Source organism: Xenopus tropicalis, chromosome 7 (assembly GCF_000004195.4).
Source record: "Xenopus tropicalis strain Nigerian chromosome 7, UCB_Xtro_10.0, whole genome shotgun sequence".
Classification (NCBI taxonomy): Eukaryota; Metazoa; Chordata; class Amphibia; order Anura; family Pipidae; genus Xenopus; species Xenopus tropicalis.
Genome location: NC_030683.2, coordinates 61,706,732 through 61,729,488, shown reverse-complemented (window position 1 = coordinate 61,729,488; position 22,757 = coordinate 61,706,732). Strand labels below are relative to the sequence as shown.

Sequence of the window (22,757 nt, the reverse complement as noted above, 5' to 3'; positions counted from 1 at the left end):
CGCGCAAAGTCGCGCCTTTTTCGTAGCGTTAAAACTTAAAAGGCGCGACGTTTCGCGCAAGTTTTAACGCTACGAAAAAATCGCGACTTTGCGCAACTTTCGTAAAGACGCCGAAAAACTTGCGTTTTTACGCAAAAATCGTAAAGACGCTGAAAAACTCACGTTTTTTTACGCAAAAATCGTAAAGACGCCGAAAAAATCGCAAAATTACCGATCATTAAGAAAAAAACGCAATCGGACACATTCGGCCCGTTCGTGGGTTAGTAAATGTGCCCCTATATGTTTACATACTAACACTAAAAAAAGTCTATGCCTGAATATATACCAGAAAGAAGCCTTCTTTCAGCCTCAGGTAATCCGACTGAAAGCTGCCATCTGGCTGTCCCTTTCAGGGATGTTAATCTGATATTAAATTGGATCATTGTAAACAAACATGCGGCTGTAGGAGAACAAACAGTTGTTGGAGTCTTGATGCTAGGGTAACTGCTGTCAATCAGATTGCATTTGTTTTAGAGTCACTCACTAATGCTGTTCAGGGTGCTTAGTTACCAAAGATACACAGAAGCTGCCCAGCCTTCTAGCTTTCAGGGAAGTTTGTCTAATTCAGTATGTAAAACAGGCTGGTTTCAGCAAACAAGTAATGCCGGTCTCTGAAAACAATTCTAAAGGTAAGATTTCCTGTGAAACATAATTGTTTTGTTTATAGTGTAGTTTCAAAAATAGAACAATTGTTAGAAATTTTACCTTTCTGTGTATTTTTACTCTTTGACATAACTTCAGTACAAATGATATAAGTAAATATAAATTATATCCTTTATGTTGCTGTCTATATATGATCTTGATCATTTTTTCACATTTTAGACTGCTTGTTCTAATTATAACATATCTGGGTGTGTAACTTGTTAGGAATGAGTGGTCCCTGGATTTCTTTGGCTCATATTTTAAAGGTGCAGGGAAAACCTCTGAGTGAGGAGGAAGTGTGGGCACTGCTTTTTGCAGCTACAGAGCATATTGAGAAGGATGCAACTGTTGGTAAGTTCAGGTTTCAGGTTTTTCTTTCATTTGTTTGCAGTACATCAGTACACAGACTGCCTCTACATTAGCTGTGTGTTACACATACACATTATGTGCTTTGAACTATATACATATGCTTTGTAAAGCATACCAGCTGGAAGTTTGGTCCCAGGCACAAATAGAGATTAAGTAGACATTTTGTTCCAGTGAATATCCATGTCATATCTACTAAAATAAGCTTTATTTATAAGCATGGCTTTCAATATATATGGGTTACAAAATGAGAATAGCACAGACTCCCTTTATAGGATTGCTAAAACACTTCAATAAACGTGTTTAGTTTTAAAAACCAGGAACAAGAATTTCCAGGGATGTCAAAACTAGAAGTTGTTCCTGGAAATTAGTGGTAGTTATCAATTATGCTATTAAAAAAACAGTTTTAATATCATTACTATAATATATTATGCAAATGGGACATGCACATGCATGGGGCATACAGTGCCAATACACATATTCTCTGTCATTTTAGCAATATTTCATAAGTGAATCATCTGGTCCATCTGGCTTGCATCTTATGTACAGGAGTAGGGGGGGGTCATCCACTTGTCCCTGCCCCAAGTGCAGTAACACCAAGGGCTGCAAAAAGGCACCCTTTAGTGCTTATTTACATTTGACTTAAGTCAGAGGTATTGCTGTGGTATGTACCTTACGCAGATTAAAAATCTGAATAACACACAAGTGGGGGCAAGCGGTGCTGTACTCATTGGGCAGGCACAAGTTTTTGCACATCATTTCGGAGTGCAAACACCTGCAGCGAATCTGCCAAGTAAATAAATAAGACCATAGATCTGCAGTCTTTGCAACGCACACAAAACCTACTTTACCACCTAATGTAGGACACTCTGTACCCACTAATAGTGATGAGGGAATCTGTCCTGTTTTGCTTCACTGAAAAATTAGCAAAAAAAAAGTTGCAAACGGCAAAAAAATTGGGATACGTGAAAAATGACGTGTCAAAAAAATGATGGTGTGTCCAAGCAATATTTTTTGACATGCTGCATTTTGTTTTGCCACGCAAGACAAATTTTTCCGTAGCAAATTTTGGCTCCTGGGTCGCAAAACAATGGTGAAACGCGGAAATTTACTGCTGAAAAATTTTGCTCATCATTACCCACTAACCAAAATACTTTTTATACACTGATTTATTAGTTCAGATGAGTGCTAGGGACAAAAGGATTGCAGTATGTGACAGCCAAGCTACATCCATTGTGAATTAAATTAATATGAAAAATAATGCTTTTGGAAAATTTAGCAATATGTCAACTTTCTGAAATAGGTTTCAGCTTGTGTTTCAACAACAACTTGCTTAAGAAGATTTTTCTTGTAATTCCATTTACAGATTCAAACACAATCTCGCCTTGGTCCCTTGTGCTTTCAGGATCTGGTAATCTGTCTTTCCATGTTGTATCTCATCCTGAAACTGTTCCATTTAAAGCTCCAGAAGTGTTCCGAGAGTCTAAACAGACTTATAAGGTAGAATGATATTTGATTTCCATATAAAGATCTGTATTAAATAATATATGAAATCATTTGTAAACCTTGTCTCAGACAAGCAACATAATATGATGTCCCTGGGTCGAAATATGGCTTGTAGAGTACTAGCTGGGGAATGGCAATAGGGCATGCGTGACTCAGGGGTACGCCCCTGAAATGTTAATGCTATATTTTGAATAAACACGCAGGGGCTAACCCCCGCTTGCATCACACTCGCTGTGCCAGTCAATTTTCTGCTGGATTCCTGTGAGAGTTCCAACTCTCTAGGCTGTGCACCTAGTATTGGAGGAAGTAAGGGTGTGCTGGTGGAACTCTTTTTTGAATGGCAATTAAATAATATATGAAATCATTTGTAAACCTTGTCTCAGACAAGCAACATAATATGATGTCCCTGGGTCGAAATATGGCTTGTAGAGTACTAGCTGGGGAATGGCAATAGGGCATGCGTGACTCAGGGGTATGCCCCTGAAATGTTAATGCTATATTTTGAATAAACACGCAGGGGCTAACCCCCGCTTGCATCACACTCGCTGTGCCAGTCAATTTTCTGCTGGATTCCTGTGAGAGTTCCAACTCTCTAGGCTGTGCACCTAGTATTGGAGGAAGTAAGGGTGTGCTGGTGGAACTCTTTTTTGAATGGCAATAGACACCTTAATTCAGTGCTCTTCAACTTTTGTCATGTAGTAAGACAATTATGTATAGAGGACCACACCCAGCCTTTGAGCCCCAGTTGGCTAGCCCTATGTTTCAAAAATAAAACTTTAAATGGCATATAAAGGCAAAAATTAATAACTGCTAAACATCTGTTTATGCAAACCATCTATGCCATGCAAAACAATTTTGCAATATATAATAATTAAAACTTATCTACTGTTCACAAGACTGGTGCTTGATTTTAGCTTGTTGCGGAAAAAATTTGGTCCCAGCATATCAGCATATCAACTTTATCAGCAGGCAGTCCCTGTTCCCTGCTTTTTTGCCAATAATAGTGCAGATGTATCTAATTCTAAGTGTGCCTATAAGCAAGTGCTCTGCACAGAATGACATAGCACTCAGATGCGCCTGCATAAATCTTATTGTCAGCTGGTCACAGCTGGCCGGCCAGAGAACTTTAGTGGGAAATGCCCAGCAAATTACATTTGAGAAGTTTTAGAGAGGTTTTAATCAGTATATATATAGCAAAATTGCTGTACATGGCATAGTGAATATGTTTAACAATTATGAGATGTTATTTAAAAAGATAGAATAAAATGTTGCTACCTATTATACCAAATGGTAAAGTCTCTTTTATAGACATGCCATCTTTATGAGTCTAGCAAGAGGGACAAATAGTGTTTTGTAAAATTTCAGACACACCCACTTTTTTATTCCATACCTCCTTATTATTTACTTTCCATCATATGACATATAAGGTGGTAGAAAGAGGTATATAAAATGAAATCATACTTGTGAGGGTTGATATATCTTCTATTGGATATATCTTCTATTGTCTTTCATAAACAATATGGCAGTATTTGAAACAATGTAACAGAAGTCAGCTCTTCTCCAGCCATTACTGCAGTTTCTACAATACTTCACAGGTCTACTAATCAGCTGCTTACTTCTGTGCTGAAAGTCAGAACAAGCAGTGCTGAGAATAGAAAGGGACAGACAAACTTTTCTTTCAGTAGCAATTCACATTTACAAATAACTATAAAACCATTAAACATTTTTATTGAATGTATGGTATATTGGAAGGTTGCTTAGAATTACAACTCGTTTTAGGTTGTAACAAGAATGTGTCACTAAAATATCGTGACATGGCATATTAACATTTTGTAATGTAGTCCCCCCTCTTCCCTGTGCCCTGCTTACTTTGTGTTTCTCTAAGACTCATTTTGTCATCTCTAAGACAATTTTGTAAGTGATGTACTTGGGGACAGAGCAACATTCGGATTGTCTCACCTATCAGGGCATTTCCATATATCCAAGACATATTCCAGTTAAAACTGTAACTTGTCACCATCCCCTTAAGAGAAATGGAACACAAGGTGATTTAGGGCATTTTGAGTCATATTTTGACATCAGCCAAGCACAGTGTCAAAGCCCCCTACATGCTTTACATGCAAATCAAGGGCACTTTGGTACCTAAGAAGTCATTGTAGACAATTTGTTCCAAGTGAGAGGTCCGGTGCTTTGCAGCAATGGCATGTTCTAGAATCTGTTAAAAATATGAATATATTTATATGTTATGGGTTTGGTACAAAGTGGCAGTGTTCCCTTAAAGTAGATGTTATGTAGCTGTGAGATCTGAATCTGAGGCAGGTCAGCACTTTCGTTTGTGGACAATGTCCTCTTTCCATTTTTGTAGTCTTTTGAATGGCTGTGCTAATGTGTACATAGCAGTGCAGTAGGTACATCATAGAAGTTACAGGAAACACTGTTGTTCTAGATTGCTCTGCACTACTACATGATACACTGTATTTGTGATGTCGCTTATTTTATATGCTTTCTATGATACTGTTCTTAAAATCAAGTAAACACTAGCATGTTTTTGACAAAATTTACTTGAAATTCATTTTTAAAGAATAAAGGCACAGATTCAATTTAGTGAAGAAACCTTATATTCTAATTTAATTCTAGATTTTCCCCTAGACGGCAATGGTGTTTTCACACTGCAAACTATAGTTTTTCAAAACTCCTTAAATCTGGCCCAAAATATACATTACTGTAAATATATATTTGTTTGTAAATATTACACTGACTTTTACACAGGTAAATGCCTAATAATCTTAACCCTTTAAGTTCCAGCAGAATTTGACATTTCGGTTCCCCTCAGTGCCAGACATTTTGTAAACATTCTGTGCTCTCTCAATTTAGGGGCTTTTACTGGGGGAAGGGTTAAGTTTAGGTAGGCAAAATACATATTGTTTTTTTCAGGAAAACCTGAGCTTTCCAAATCTTAGTTTCTGTGTATTTCCACTTCTGGAACAAGATTTAGAGCTTGAAATAAAAAAAAATAAAAAAAAAAATGCTATTTTTCATGATATGTGGATTTATACTAGAAACATATTTTATTTTATGGACAAAAATTCAACTGATTTGGAAAGCCTCATGTCTCCCGAACGTGCCAATACCTGATATTGTATAGTTTTATGGAGATTTCTGACTTCTATAGATCAAAAACTCCCAGCAGTAAATTACTAAATTTTCAAAGCATTACAGCAGAATACGGCATACTTAAGATTCCAAAGCAAAACTCCTGGAACATTAGGTTTACCCCAGGAAATCATATATTTTTGAAAAGTACACATTCTGACAAATCTGAAATGAGTAACTATGTTTTCCAACTCCTAAGTACCAAACGGCAATGCTTTACTGAATTCAGAAGTTTCTATAAAAAATTATGAAAATTCTAAAAAATCACCTCAAATCTTCCACCTTCAAACTTTATATCTCCCACATAACATTAGGTACCAAGAAAACACACCCTAAATATGAAAGCCAAGGGTCCCCTGAACAGTTTGATGCACATTGTGTACCCAAAATGGGCACCCATTTCTACAAAGTGTATACGCTGCAATATAAGCTACAGTAATGTGCATTATGTGCCATAAGACCCCCTAACAGTACAGAGACCCTAGAAAACTATACATTTTCCGAAAGTACACATTCTGACAAAACAAAAATGGGTAAATACACCTTTCTACTGCAAACTACCAAACTACAAAGCTATGCTAAACATAATGGTTTTTATGACATTTCTGAAAATTGTCACAAAGCTTGCATTTTACCCCATTATGTACCCCCACATTTTGTACCGAATCAACATAAAACATTCTAAATATGAACGCCAGGGGTCTACTGAACAGTTTGATGCCCTATATGCATAGATTTACCAAACTATGTGGTGTACAGGGGCACCCAAGTAATAGTGCATATGAATTTTCACATAAGACACTCCGGCTCATGCAGTTTTTGCACGCGGTATGTGTATTATGTGCCATAAGACCCCCTAACAGTACGAAGACCCTAGAAAACCATATATTTTCCAAAAGTACACATTCTGACAAAACAAAAATGGTTAAATACAACTTTCTACTTCAAACTACCAAACTACAAAGCTATACTAAACAGAACGGTTTTTGTGACATTTCTGAAAATCATCACAAAGCTTGCATGTTGCCCCATTATGTACCCCACATTTAGTAACGTACCAACATAAAACACTCTAAGTATGAATGCCAGGGGTCTACTGAACAGTTTGATGCCCAATATGCATAGATTTACCAAACTATGTGGGGTACAGAGGATGCCAAATTGAAATACAGCAGAGAGCATGTGCAAAGACAAGTAACAAAGAACAATGTGAAATGCAATAAAATTGATAAGAATAAAAAAAAAACACTTTTTTGCCTAATAATATCTGCGGTCAGAATAACAGTTTGAGCATTTTGGCTTGGGCAAATAAGTTTTACAGTCAAGCGAACAACAATTATGCATAACTGAAAATGCAATAAAATGGCTAAAAATGCAATAAAATACCCAAAAATGCACCAAAATCACAGAAAACGTAGCAGAAACACCAAAATAATACACAAAAGGTATTGCACAGTGCAGTTGTCGAATACACTATCCGCAATGGCAATAAAACATTTTTTTTCAGGCAAGAATAAAAACGATGCAATAAAAAAAAAAAATTACATAAGTGTATAAGTGTGTATGTGTACACTAGGTAAAATGTGTTTTGTGTGTGTGTGTGCAAGTAAGTGTGAGTGTTATAAGTGCTTTGAATGTGTGAAACCCCCCAACCCCTCCCAAAAATGTATGTGTGTGTAAGTATAAGTATAAGTGTGTATTAGTGTAATAAGTGTGTGATTGTGTGTGTATTTGGCACTTACCTGGGCTGAAGAATCTGGAGAGACACAGGAGAGGCAGCTGCACTGAACGATCTGTGAGTAGGTGGTGCAGGAAGGGGGGGGGGGGCAGAGGGGGAAGCTGAGGAAGGGAGAGGCAGTGCCTGGCTTGAAAAGCCGCTCCTCCGCTCCCAAAACCGGAAGTGCAGCAGGACGTAGAATCTATGTCCTGTGGCACTTATGTACTTTTATACACAGGACGTAGATTCTATGTCCTGTGGCACTTAAAGGGTTAAAATAAAAAATTAAGGGTTATGGCACATGGAAGACTTTTATTATCTCTACTAAAACATTTATTCTTAATTACGTAGATGTAGGACACGTGTAGAGGTGTTCCGGCCAAAACTAAGAGAGAATAGCTGAGATTTCCTAGGTTTTTATTCCCTAGGTTTTTATTTGGGGGCTAATAAAGAGTGAAATATAGATTAGGGAACTCCTAAGCAATCCCCCTTGAAGCTATCTGTGTTCTATGCAAAGAGCGTCTAGGAGGTAACTTGAACATGTAAAGGTAAACAAAGGTCCAGGACCGGATGGGATTCATCCCAGGGTATTAAATGAGCTGAGCGCTGTGATTGCCAAGCCTCTTCACATAATTTTTCAGGATTCGTTGAGGTTTGGCATGGTGCCGAGAGACTGTCGAATTGCTAATGTGGTGCCATTATTTAAAAAGGGATCTCGTTCTCAGCCTGAAAACTATAGGCCTGTTAGTCTGACATCAGTAGTAGGAAAGCTTCTGGAAGGGGTAATAAGGCATAGGATAGTTGAATACATTGCAGTTCACAATACTATTAGTTTGTGCCAGCATGGTTTTATGCGTAACAGATCTTGCCAGACTAATTTAGTTGCCTTTTATGAGGAGGTGAGCAGGAACCTTGATGCTGGAATGGCAGTTGATGTCATCTACTTAGATTTTGCTAAAGCGTTTGATACAGTACCTTATAGAAGGTTAATGATCAAATTGAGGAATATTGGGCTAGAACATAATATTTGTAATTGGATAGAGAACTGGCTGAAGGATAGAGTACAAAGAGTGGTGGTAAATGGAACATTTTCTAATTGGGCCAGTGTGGTTAGTGGAGTACCGCAGGGGTCAGTCCTTGGTCCTTTGCTTTTTAACTTGTTTATTAATGACCTGGAGGTGGGCATAGAAAGTACTGTTTCTATTTTTGCTGATGACACTAAATTGTGCAAAACTATAAGTTCCATGCAGGATGCTGCCGCTTTGCAGAGCGATTTGACAAAATTAGAAAACTGGGCAGCAAACTGGAAAATGAGGTTCAATGTTGATAAGTGCAAAGTTATGCACTTTGGTAGAAATAATATAAACGCGAACTATCTACTGAATGGTAGTGTGTTGGGGGCATCCTTAATGGAGAAGGATCTAGGGGTTTTTGTAGATCACAAGTTGTCTAATTCCAGGCAGTGTCATTCTGTGGCTACTACAGCAAATTAAGTGCTCTCTTGTATAAAAAAGGGCATTGACTCAAGGGATGAGAACATATTTTTGCCTCTTTATAGGTCCCTGGTAAGGCCTCACCTTGAGTATGCGGTGCAGTTTTGGGCTCCAGTCCTTAAGAAGGATATTAATGAGCTGGAGAGAGTGCAGAGACGCGCAACTAAACTGGTAAAGGGGATGGAAGATTTAAGCTATGAGGTTAGACTGTCGAGGTTGGGGTTGTTTTCTCTGGAAAAGAGGCGCTTACGAGGGGACATGATTACTCTGTACAAGTACATTAGAGGGGATTATAGGCAGTTGGGGGATGTTCTTTTTTCCCATAAAAACAATCAGCGCACCAGAGGTCACCCCTATAGATTAGAGGAACAGAGCTTCCATTTGAAGCAGCGTAGGTGGTTTTTCACGGTGAGGGCAGTGAGGCTGTGGAATGCCCTTCCTAGTGATGTGGTAATGGCAGACTCTGTTAATGCCTTTAAGAGGGGCCTAGATGAGTTTTTGAACAAGCAGAATATCCAAGGCTATTGTGATACTAATATCTACAGTTAGTATTACTGGTTGTATATATAGTTTATGTATGTGAGTGTATAGATTGGTTAGTATAGGTTGTGTGCTGGGTTTACTCGGATGGGTTGAACTTGATGGACAATGGTCTTTTTTCAACCCTATGTAACTATGTAACTATGTAACAGAGGATGCCATGCTCCAAGATGGTGATGAGCCTGGGGTAATATAGGCTACAGCTTCGCCCCAGAGTGGATTGGAGACTGCGCAGCAGCTAACAGGGAGAACACAAAATACTGAATTTGAATACAGAAAGGAGGCTGAAAGGAGGCTATGCCACATTGCATAGTAACCTACAGGTTGTTTTTAGAGAGATGCTGTTGGAGATACAGGCTGAAATCCATGATTTAGGTCAACAGGCAGTGTACATGGTGCTGGTGACAGCACAAAATTTGCAGACTGATGAGATTGTGGAGCTTTAGGAAGATGTGACGAGTTTAAAGACAATGGATAATGGATAATGGAAGACCACTCACGTCAGAATAACCTCCTTGTAAGAGGAATTTCTGAAACAGTCAAGCCAGACCAACTTAAAGACTTTTTTCAAAAGTTTATGTCTAAGATTCTATCTGATACCACAAATGAGCTACTTATCGTTAGAATACACAGGATAGCAAAACCTAGGAATGCACCCGTGAATGCTGCAAGAGACATTAATTAAGGCTGCTTATTAAGGCTGTTAGGTTGAGTCAGAATCTCTCTGATCAGGATTGGCAGCTTCAGACATTTCCGGATTTATCAGTTGCAACTCTGCAGAGAAGGATAGAGTTTGCCCAGGTTACATCTATTTTATGGACTGCTAATATTGTATATAGATGGGGGTTTCCCGCTCGAGTGATTTGTACAAGAAATGGGCCTTAGTGACTATTATGACACCGGAGCAAGGCAAGAAACTGCTGCATCAATGGGGACTTGTGACTGAAACTCCGGGTCATAACCCCCCCAAGAAAACAGGGGCGGATTGTGCCTGATTGGCAAGTGATACAAGCCACTAGCCTGTAAAGAAACATTCCTCAAGTGACCATTGTTAATTCGTGTGGGGGGAAAAGGGTAAAAGAGAAAGGAGAAGAAGGGAAGAAAAGCAGGAGAGGAGAGAAGAAAAGAAGCGGGAAAATTCTCCTTTTTTTTTTCTCTTCCCCCACACCTTATTGATAGTATATTGAGTGGGCCAGTACACAAGATGGTTTTGGTATTGGTTTTTTTTTTGTTGCTTTTTTCTGTTTTGGTGAGTTTGAGAGGTATAGGAATACACATTGTGGATAATGGATATGCGAGTTCTGGAAGCCATACTCGGGAGGTGCATACATTTTTTTTCCTTTTGGCCTCTCTTATTTCTTTTCTATTATTTAAATGTTTTTCTTTTTTTCGTATGGGAACACGGTGGGGTACAATGTTCTCTAATTTTTCTTTTCCTTGTAAGCTACTGGTTATTATTTTGTGTTTGTATACATATTATGTGGTGTTTTGTTTTTTTTAATACCAGCAACATTATGCTGATGCCCTGGTTAGATGCTTAATTATTTTATGTACAATTGATGGACTACCTTTTACATTAACAAATTTGTATGCACTAAATATGGGTCAGAAGGTATTTCTTAGCCAGGTACAGTACTTACTAAGATTGCTGAATTTAAAAAAGGTAGGCTTATTTAAATGTTGGGTATTTAATAGTGTATAGAACTAAGAGATAGGTCAAATTTTCTTTCCACCAAAATTACTAATTCGGATCTAAGTAATATCTTGTAATATTTTGGATTATATGATTCGTGGAGGATACAGCATCCGTCGATGAGGGATTATACATTTTATTCATTGGTACACAAGTCTTGTTTTGGAGATTTACTGGAGTCTATAAAAGGTCTAGATTTGAGAATATTATTGGTCTGATCACATCCCTGTTTTTTTAGGTATAAAGCGGGCTTTTGGTAGCAATCCATCTCCTCTCTGGCTACTGAATCCTACACTATTGGCTACACTACAGGGAAAATTATAATTGAAAAAAAGGTTAGGGATTATTTTAATCTAAATGATATGGAGGACATCAAGATTGCAAAGCTTTGGTGTGCTCATAAGTCAGTTATCAGAGGGGAACTCTGAGGTTGTGTCAAACCAGCTGCGGTCAATAGGAGGCAAATAAATACACTTCTATTAGATCAAATTGAAAATAACCTGCAGAAATTAAGGGTATAGGCATATTATAAAGGTAACAGAGTGAATGCTCTTTTGAAATCAAAACTTCAGGATCTATCCCTGAAAGGAAGGATTTTACGGAAGAGCAGTAGGGCCACCAAAAAAAAATTCCGGTGAATTATGACTTTTAAAAGTCATAATTATGACTTTTAAAAGTCATAGTTATGACTTTTAAAAGTCATAATTAGGACTTTAAAAGTCATAATTATGAGATTAAAAGTCAAAGTCATAATTATGACTTTAAAAGTCATAATTTCGACTTTTTAAAGTCATAATTATGAGTTTAAAAGTCATAATTATGACTTTTTAAAGTCATAATTATGAGATTTTAAACTCATAATTATGAGATTTTAAAATCATAATTATGAGATTTTAAACTCATAATTTTGACTTTTTAAAGTCATAATTCTGACTTTAAAAGTCATAATTTCAACTTTTTAAAGTCATAATTATGAGTTTAAAAGTCAGAATTATGACTTTTTAAAGTCATAATTATGAGATTAAAAGTCAGAATTTCGACTTTTTAAAGTCATAATTATGAGATTAAAAGTCATAATTATGACTTTAAAAAGTCATAATTCACCGGAATTTTTTTTTTTTGGGTGGCCCTACTGCTCTTCCGTAGGATCTCATATTTACAGAGGCATTTAGGCATTTTTTTTAAACTTTAGGATATGTATGTAGTCCACTTTAGCAAATTCTAGTGCTGCTACCTGCTGTTTACTTATTCTTGGCGCTACAGGAGTCCTGAGCCCCCGCTTACTATGGGGGTTCACAGGGATTTCTCCCTTAATTGGCGTGCCTCCACTCAGGGATGATCTTGTGGAACTTCCCACACCCTGGGAAACGAATAGGATTCTGTACTCCTCTTGGGACCCACTTACTCCTGGCTGATATACCCCCCTGGGGTTATTCCTTACCAGCTTGGTAGTGGTCCTCTGGGCTGGATAGATATTCAGACACAGTAGTATATGTGAATCAGATGCAACGGTTTATTAGAGCAGAACCTCTCCAGGAGTGGCACATATCTTTTCATACACATGCAGGGCATATCTCCTTACTTCTCATTGAGAACCTTTTCCTGTTGGGTAACTCACGGTACTCACGCCACGTGCTCCCATCTAGGTGATCTCCCCGGTAATCGCACCAGGAGGCACCCCCTCTTGGAGTTCTCCCCGGTACTCCCGCTAGGCAGCCTCACCACAGGGACCCACACCGGTACTCTCGCCTAAGCATCCTCAGATCCGGACTCCTGGACTAGAGGTGACCTGGTCCACCTACCTAGCCACTTGTGGCCCTGCACTCCAGCAGATGTAATGCTGGGGGGTCTTAACCCCACTACCACTCCTGGAGGGGCAATGTCCGCCCATTCTAAACTCTGGTGTCCTACATGTCACTCCTGGAGCGACCTATTATATACCTTCTACCTATAAACTGTGCCAGGGGCACTCCACTACTGGAGCAGTCCCTGGTCTAAAATGTCTGACTACAGCACATGGCTGCATCCCCTTATATGGGCCTATGCACCACCCTGTGGCCACAACCCGAACTACAGGTATACTCCCTGTTAACTATTTAGAACCCAGTCATCCCAGTGTCCCTGTTAACTAGCACCACCTTGTGGCCTGTCCTAGGGGTGTCTGTCCTAAGGGCCATTTTTGGTAAACCCCTACATGTACAATAGGGAAATCACAGTATTGGAAAAATGTATGCTGCAATGGAAATATGTTAGGAAGGGATATCTATCAACTGTTAGGATTTTTGGGCCAGGAGTCTTTGGAGGAGCATAGGATAAAGTGGGAGAGTGTTTTACAACAGCAATAGTAACATAGTAACATAGTAAGTTGGGTTGAAAAAAGACATACGTCCATCAAGTTCAACCATAATGCCTATATATAACCTGCATAACTACTAGTTGATCCAGAGGAAGGCAAAAAACCCCAGCTGAAGCCTCTCTAATTTGCCGCAGAGGGGAAAAAATTCCTTCCTGACTCCAAGATGGGAATCGGACCAGTCCCTGCATCAACTAGTACTAAGAGCTATCTCCCATAACCCTGTATTCCCTCACTTGCTAAGAATCCATCCAGCCCCTTCTTAAAGTTATATAATGTATCAGCCAGCACGACTGATTCGGGGAGGGAATTCCACAACTTCACAGCTCTCACTGTAAAAAATCCTTTCCGAATGTTTAAATGGAACCACCCTTCTTCTAACGAAGTGGGTGCCCTCGTGTCCGTTGGAAGGACCTACTGGTAAATAAAACATTAGAAAGGTTATTATATGATCCCTTTATATATTTATACCTAGTTATCATGTCACCTCTTAAGCGCCTCTTCTCCAGTGTAAACATACCCAACTTGGCCAGTCTTTCTTCATAACTGAGACTTTCCATACCCTTTACCAGCTTAGTTGCCCTTCTCTGGACCCTCTCTAACTCAATAATGTCCCGTTTGAGCACTGGAGACCAAAACTGAACAGCATATTCTAGATGGGGCCTTACCAGCGCTCTGTAAAGGGGAAGAATAACCCCCTCCTCCCGTGAACCTATACCCCTTTTAATACAGCTCAAAACCTTGTTTGCCCTTGCAGCTGCTGCCTGGCATTGCTTGCTACAGCCAAGTTTATTATCTACAAGGACTCCAAGGTCCTTCTCCATTATGGATTTTCCTAGTGCAGTCCCATTAAGGGTATACGGGGCTTGCATATTTTTACATCCCAGGTGCATGACCTTACATTTATCCACATTAAATCTCATCTACCACTTGGCTGCCCAGATTGCCACTTGGTCAAGATCCTGCTGCAGGGATGTCACATCCTGGATAGAATTGACTGGTCTGCAGAGTTTTGTGTCATCTGCAAACACTGATACATTACTCATAATACCCTCCCCTAAGTCATTTATGAACAAATTAAACAAAAGTGGACCCAGTACAGAACCCTGAGGGACCCCACTGAGGACCTTATTCCAAGTAGAGAATGTGCCATTAACAACCACCCTCTGTACCCGATCCTGTAGCCAGTTTTCTATCCATGTGCAAACGACTTCACTAAGACCAATAGACCTTAGCTTAGAAAGCAGTCGTTTGTGGGGAACGGTATCAAATGCTTTGGCAAAATCCAAATAGATTATATCTACTGCATCCCCACTGTCCAGCTTCTTACTTACCACATCATAAAAAGCAATTAAATTGGTCTGACATGACCTGTCCTTCATAAAGCCATGCTGATTACTGCTCATAATGGCATTCTCCACTACATAATTTTGAATGTGATCCCTTAACAAGCCTTCAAATAACTTGCCCACCACGGATGTCAAACTTACAGGCCTATAATTGCCAGGCTGAGATCTTACTCCCTTTTTAAATATGGGAATGACATTCGCCTTCTTCCAATCCCTAGGTACCATACCTGATGAAAGAGAGTCTGAGAATATCAGAAACAAGGGCCACTGTAATTCTGCACCTAGCTCTCTCAGTACCTGAGGGTGTATTCCATCTGGCCCAGGTGCCTTGTTTACATTTATCGTGTGTAACCCTTTAAGCACCATATCCTGTGCCAACCACTGTGTAGTTGGAGCTGAGGCAACAGTGCAGCTATTGGGTGGGACTTGGCACTCTGGCTCCTCTACTGTATACACAGAAGAAAAGAACTGGTTAAGCACATCTGCCTTTTCTGTATCCGCTGTAACCATATTGTTATTATAACTCAATGGGGCCACACCCTCAACCTGCATCTTTTTACTATTAATTTACTTAAAAAACTTTTTGGGGTTAGTCTTGGCCTCGGCCGCGATGCGCTCCTCATTTTCTATCTTTGCCTTCCGGATTGCTGTTTTACAACACTTGTTATAGTGTTTATAATCATTAAACGCATCTACTGTCCCCTCTGACTTATATTTCTTAAAAGCTTTCCTTTTTTTCCCTATTAACTTCTTTACCTCAGAGTTAAGCCACATAGGGTGATTCTTAACACTTCTACTTTTTCTTATTAATGGAATGAATTGAGAACAGTAATGATTTAATATCATTTTAAATGACAACCATTTCTGCTCAGTGTTTTTATCAGAAAACAAAATAATTTTCTATTGCCCCTGTCCCTCCGAAACAATGTATACCCCCCAATATTAACTGCCCAGTCATGAGACTCATTCAACCAAGTTTCAGCAACTCCAATCACATCATATTTCCGCTCCAACGCCAGTACCTCCAGCTCTCCCATTTTACCAGTCAGACTCCTTGCATTGGTAAACATACATTTAATACTGGTTCCGGCGTGAGAATGACGTGTAAACAACTTATGGGCCTCCCTGCCATTATCAGTATCCCGAAGCAAGTCTCCTCCCCCATTTTCCCTTACTATGCCCACTACCTCATCTATCCGTTCTACCACAGAATTTCCCGCTGCACCCCCCCCCACTCCTAGTTTAAAATCTCCTCCAACCCGCTAGCCATGTTTTCCCCCAAAGCAGCTGCCCCATCATCATTGAGGTGCAGCCCATCCCTGGCAAAGAGCTTGTAGCCGATTGAGAAATCAGCCCAGTTCTGGAGAAACCCAAAGCCCTCCTCCCTGCACCAACCTCTCAGCCACGCATTAATCTCCCTGAGCTCCCGCTGCCTTCTTAATGTTGCTCGTGGCACAGGTAATATCTCTGAGAAAATTACCTTGGAAGTCCTCGCCATCAACTTTGCACCTAGCTTTTTAAAATCGTTCTTGAGAACTTCTCCTCCTCCTCTAACTTTGTCATTGGTACCTATGTGTACCAAGACCGCCGGGTCTTCCCCAGCCCCTCCCAACAATCTGTCCACTCGTTCCACCACATGCCGAACCCTAGCACCAGGCAAGCAACACACAGTTCGGCATGTAGGGTCTTTGCGACAAATTACCCTATCCACCTTTCTAATAATTGAATCCCCTACAACTATAGCCTGCCTTCCCTTCCTAGCACTATTCCCCCCACCTGTATTAGAGGTGCCGGCTCCCAGGGTGCTCTGAGAGTCAGCCCGCTCCATATATGCTAGCTCAGCGCTGTCTTCCCCAGCATCTTCACCTAAAGCGGCAAATCTGTTGGTTTGTACAAGCTGTGAACCAGCCCCCCTACCCTTGTGTCCCCTACTTCCCCTCTTAACTGTTACAAATTTGTCTCCCTCATTAACCTCCACTGTCCCTTCTCCACCCCCCACTACACCGGCCCCTGCCAGTGGTTGCTCAGTGAGCCTCCTGTTCTCCCCCATGTTTGCAGCTGCCCTCAGTGCTGCCAGTTCCCCCCTTAGATTCTGCACCTCAGATTCCAAGAGGAAAACCCACCTGCATCTCTCACAATAAATGCTGCATGGAACTGCTGCTCCAGGACCACATACATGCGACAAGATACACACTGAGTAACACCAGCAATTATACTGCAACTCATATTGCCACTGGGTACTTACAGTAAATATTCCCCTAATAGTTGGAAACTGGCCTTTCAAGTTCCACAAAGATATACAAGATGTTTAAATCATTTTGAGACAGCTAGAAAAATTTGATATGGCTTGTATCCGTCCCCAGATAGAATGCACAGCATGTATCTGGGCAATGATGAAACTAAACATCCCCGGGCCCTGTGGCAAATACGCACTGGTGTGAGTATAATTGCACCAGTGCGAGTGTCCAGCAGGCCCGGGTGTGAATGCACCCTACTCACCCCTGGTAGTCACGCCACTGTATCCTAGTGAATCCAATACTATTGTTGGTGAAGGTGTAATCAAATAGGTTTTGCTTATCATTTGTGGTGAGAATGTCCAGGTACATATAAATTTGTGCCCGAAAGAGTGAATAGTATTTGTTGGATATTACAAAAGGGACCTGTGTTATTACACCAGCCCTGGCTTTATTGGGAATAATGAATGCTAAAATATCATATAACTGGGTCACCGTAATTTATCAGATCATTTTTGCAGCTTGAGCTCTGATAGTTAGGAATTGGAAATGGTTCCAGGTCCCGGATTTAAACAAATTGATAGAAGAAATTTAATCTAATGCTGATCATGAGCAGATGGCAGCTAGACTTAATAATGATGTACATAAAGTTACCATTCAGTGGACCCCCTGGATAAATTGGTGCAGAAATAAGAATGTATTTACGACAAAGCATGATTGAATTGTGAATAAGAATATCACTTATTTTTTAAACATCTAAGCTAATTGATGGTGGCTACCTCATATATCTCATATACCTCATATGTTTCATATACTCTATGGGGCCGATCCATTAAAGGGCGATAACGCTTATCGCATGCGTTAAAAAGCACGCAATAAATAAGTACCAATTTGCCAAAGTCATTTCGCATGCGTTAAGACGCATATCGCATGCGTTAAATAGCGCTCTACCGCTATGCGTTATTTTTAACGCATTGCATTATTTATCTATGAAGATTCTCATTCATCCAGGTCATGATATACAGTATCTAGTAGAATTAAGTCTAAAACAACTGGACTTTTCTGAGTTTTTTCTTGAAAACGTTTCACCACTCATCCGAGTGGCTTCTTCAGTTCAAATGACTGGTAGGGAATTCCCCGGTATTTAAACTCTTGATGGTAGTAGAGTCACAGACATCCAATCACAATGGTACCAAGATTCTCTTTGATGAAGGTGTTAATCCTTCAAAGTACATGACTGGAAGTGTGAACTGTTGTGAAACTGCCGGGGTAAGGATGTCAACGCGCCATTGTATGTTGGTGACAGGCGGTGTCTCAGGCCCCCTCCTCTGTTCAGGGATGGTTTTTCCAGGCTGGCATAAATGGCCTCTTTCACACCTCTTTCGAACCATCTGTCCTCTCGGTCCAAAATATGCACGTTACTGTCCTCAAAAGAGTGACCTTTTTCTTTGAGGTGTAGATAGACTGCTGAGTCTTGTCCTGAGGAGTTCGCCCGCCTATGTTGGGCCATTCTCTTACAGAGAGGTTGTTTTGTCTCCCCAGTGTATAAGTCTGAGCACTCTTCACTACACTGGACAGCATAGACCACATTACTTTTCATGTGCTTGGGTGTAGGGTCTTTAGGGTGCACCAGCTTTTGTCTCAGGGTGTTGCTGGGTTTGAAAAACACAGGAATGCGAAGTTTTTCTGATGTTCCAGCAACATATGGAATGACTATGTTGTTTCGCCTGCTGTGTTCCTCCCTTCTGTTTGTAGGTCTGGTCTTTCTGTTGGTCTTTGATTTGGTTTTGATTTGATTTGGTTTTTCAAACCCAGCAACACCCTGAGACAAAAGCTGGTGCACCCTAAAGACCCTACACCCAAGCACATGAAAAGTAATGTGGTCTATGCTGTCCAGTGTAGTGAAGAGTGCTCAGACCTATACATTGGGGAGACAAAACAACCTCTCTGTAAGAGAATGGCCCAACATAGGCGGGCGAACTCCTCAGGACAAGACTCAGCAGTCTATCTACACCTCAAAGAAAAAGGTCACTCTTTTGAGGACAGTAATGTGCATATTTTGGACCGAGAGGACTGATAGTTTGAAAGAGGTGTGAAAGAGGCCATTTATGCCAGCCTGGAAAAACCATCCCTGAACAGAGGAGGGGGCCTGAGACACTGCCTGTCACCAACATACAATGGCGCGTTGACATCCTAAAGCTGGCCATACACGTGGCGATCTCACGATGTTTCGTACGACCGTCGGTCGCACGAAACATCGTCAGATCCGCCACACACCATTCAGGGCTGAATCGGCAGGTAAGGAGGTAGAAACAATAGGATTTCTACCTCCTTCTGCCGATTCAGCTCTGAAGGGAGAATTTTGGTCAGGCGCCTTCTATGGCGCCCGATCAAAATTTTCTAACTTGGCCGATCGGCGAGCCGACCGATTTCAGCAGCTTCCTGCGATATCGGTCGGCTCGCTGACATGCCATACACGCACCGATTATCGTAAGAAACGAGGTTTCGTACGATAATATCGGTGCGTGTATGGCCACCTTTACCCCGGCAGTTTCACAACAGTTCACACTTCCAGTCATGTACTTTGAAGGATTAACACCTTCATCAAAGAGAATCTTGGTACCATTGTGATTGGATCATACCTTCTTACACCTGTTAGTTTCAGCTAACACCTAACTGAACAAGTTCAATGGAACCATTGTGATTGGATGTCTGTGACTCTACTACCATCAAGAGTTTAAATACCGGGGAATTCCCTACCAGTCATTTGAACTGAAGAAGCCATTCGGATGAGTGGTGAAACAAAAGTCCAGTTGTTTTAGACTTAATTCTACTAGATACTGTATTGCATTATTTAGTGAATGAAAAGAATACTAACGCATGATTCACAAAAGCACATGAAGTGTTAATGCGCTAATTAGCGCGCAAATCTGTGCGTATTTTAACACCTAATTGGGGGAGGCGTTAGACAGACTACATTGCGATTTTGGAGTGTGTGTAAAGGCAAGATGGAGTTTGCAATGGGCTTTTTGTTGGATTTGGAGGAGGAACAGCAAGTACCTGAACGTTCTAGAGTGATGCGTCCTCGGCTTTTCAGGGAAAGGTCCACTCTAGAGGGCTTAACTGAGGATGAAGTTGTCAGGCACTACAGGCTAAATAGAGCTGCAATATACAGCCTGTATGAGCTACTGGAGCCTTACCTGCAGCCACTGACATGCAGAAGCCACGCTGTTCTTGGCATTGTGAAACTGCTGTGCTCCCTGCATTTTTTGGCCACGGGAAGTTTCCTGAGGGTTGGAGGGGTCTACGGGGGAATGTCACAGCCTACTTTTTTCACGGTGCCTTGGCCAGGTCCTGGATGCCATCCGCTCGGTGTCTGGGAATTTCATCTTGATTTCCAAAAATCTAAACGAGTGGAACACCATGAAAAGGCAGTTTTATGGGGGAAGCGGCATCCCCAATGTGTTGGGTGCAATTGATTGCACCCATGTGGCGTTAAACCCCCCCCAAGACAGGGAGCACATTTTCCGCAACAGGAAGAGCTACCACTCCCTCAATGTAAAAGTGGTGTGTGATGCACATATGAATATTCTGTGCATCGTGTCTGGCTTCCTCGGCTCTTCTTACGATGCTTACATCTTAAGGCAGTCCGGGCTTTATGATGCTTTTGAAACCAGACAAATGCCTCACAGGTGGCTGTTAGGTAAGTATTTGTGTCATGTCTAGCACAACTTACCCACATTTGCTTTCTGTCTCCCACTGTCAAACAAGGCCCTGCCTGCCATAAGCTTGTTTTGCAATTTGAAAAGTGCCCTCTTTTTCCAGTGGGAGAGTCAAAGCAGCTACTTGTAGTGTCACCTATCAGTCTCACACTGTCACATCTGTTGCAAAAGGGCCGTGATTTGACAGAGGGAGACTAGAAGCAGCTTATTTGTTTGCAGCATCTTATTACATCTTGGATGTAGTGAATCAATCCCTATATGTCTTACATACTTATATATATATATTTTGTATTGTATTTTAGAAAACTTTAATAAAGAGTAAATTAAAAAAAAAAATAACTAAATCTAACTGTAGGGCAGGGTAAAAAGTGTAAAAATATGGCAATCTGTGCCCATATTTTGCACTTTCCCATATGCTTAGTAATAGTGCTTAATTGGCCATAATGCGTCTTAAAGCCACAATATATTTTTGCCTCTCTTTTACAGAGGTCAGTCTGGCCTGCATCGGTTACATAGCCCTATGCAGCTGCTTCAGTGCTAAATAAACAAAAACTAGATCCCGTAATTTCATTATAACCATCTTTCTTTCTCCTGCAGTCACTGGTGTATTCCTTAGGTATGACTCTTTACTGGGCAGCAGGATACAATGTTCCAGATCATCAGGTATGTAACTTTATACTGTTACAAAGACGAAAATTAATCTTAGGTACTCAGATTAATAGCATATTAAATTGGATTGAAAAAAGACATACGTCCATCACGTTCAAGCATAATGCCTATATATAACCTACCTAACTTCTAGTTAATCCAGAGGAAGGCAAAAAACCCCATCTGAAGCCTCTCTAATTTGCCGCAGAGAGGAAAAAATTCCTTCCTGGCAATCGGACCAGTCCCCTGGATCAACTTGTACTAAGAGCTATCTCCCATAACCCTGTATTCCCTCACTTGCTAAGAAACCATCCAGCCTCTTCTTAAAGTTATACAATGTATCAGCCAGCACAACTGATGGGAAGGGAAGGGAATTCCACAACTTCACAGCTCTCACAATAAAAAATCCTTTCCGAATATTTAAACGGAACCTCCCTTCTTCTAAACGGAGTGGGTGCCCTCATGTCCATTGGAAGGACCTACTGGTAAATAAAACATTAGAAAGGTTATTATATGATCCCCTTATATATTTATACATAGTTATCATGTCACCTCGTAAGCACCTCTTCTCCAGTGTAAACAGACCCAACTTGGCCAGTCTTTCTTCATAACTGAGATTTTCCATACCCTTTACCAACTTAGTTGCCCTTCTCTGGACCCTCTCTAACTCAATCATGTCCCGTTTGACCATTGGAGACCAGAACCGAACAGCATATTCTAGATGGGGCCTTACCAGTGCTCTGTAAATGGGAAGAAAAACCCCCTCCTCCCGTGAATTTATACACCTTTTAATACAGCTCAAAACCTTGTTTGCCCTTGCTGCTGCCTGGCATTGCTTGCTACAGCCAAGTTTATTATCTGCAAGGACTCCAAGGTCCTTCTCCATTATGGATTTGCCTAGTGCAGTCCCATTAAGGTTATAAGTGGCTTGCATATTTTTACATCCCAGGTGCATGACCTTACATTTATCCACATTAAATCTCATCTGCCACTTAGCTGCCCAGATTGCCAGTTGGTCAAGAACCTGCTGCAAGGATGCCACATCCTAGATAGAACTGACTGTTCTGCAGAGTTTTGTGTCATCTGCAAACACTGAAACATTACTTATAATACCCTCCCCCAAGTCATTTATGAACAAATTAAACAAAAGTGGACCCAGTACAGAACCCTGAGGGACCCCACTGAGAACCTTATTCCAAGTAGAGAATGTACCATTAACAACCACCCTCTGTACCCGATCCTGTAGCCAGTTTTCTATCCATGAGCAAACGACTTCACTAAGACCAATAGACCTTAGTTTAG

The 22,757-nt window shown here is 40.7% G+C and overlaps 1 protein-coding gene across 3 annotated transcripts in view; it reads left to right on the top strand.

Annotated features, from left to right (window-relative positions):
- Positions 1-404: 404 nt before the first annotated feature.
- Positions 405-22,757, top strand: part of frmpd2 (FERM and PDZ domain containing 2) — a 137,579-nt gene continuing 115,226 nt past the window's right edge. For 2 of the 3 annotated variants that reach the window (XM_031905727.1, XM_031905728.1), the window contains exons 1-4: positions 405-668; positions 907-1,032; positions 2,414-2,547; positions 21,405-21,470. In XM_031905727.1, coding sequence (XP_031761587.1) covers positions 641-668; positions 907-1,032; positions 2,414-2,547; positions 21,405-21,470 — 354 coding nt within the window. In that variant the 5' untranslated portion in view covers positions 405-640. The remainder of the gene's footprint in view (positions 669-906; positions 1,033-2,413; positions 2,548-21,404; positions 21,471-22,757) is intronic. The other variant, XM_012967740.3, reaches the window with a different exon arrangement.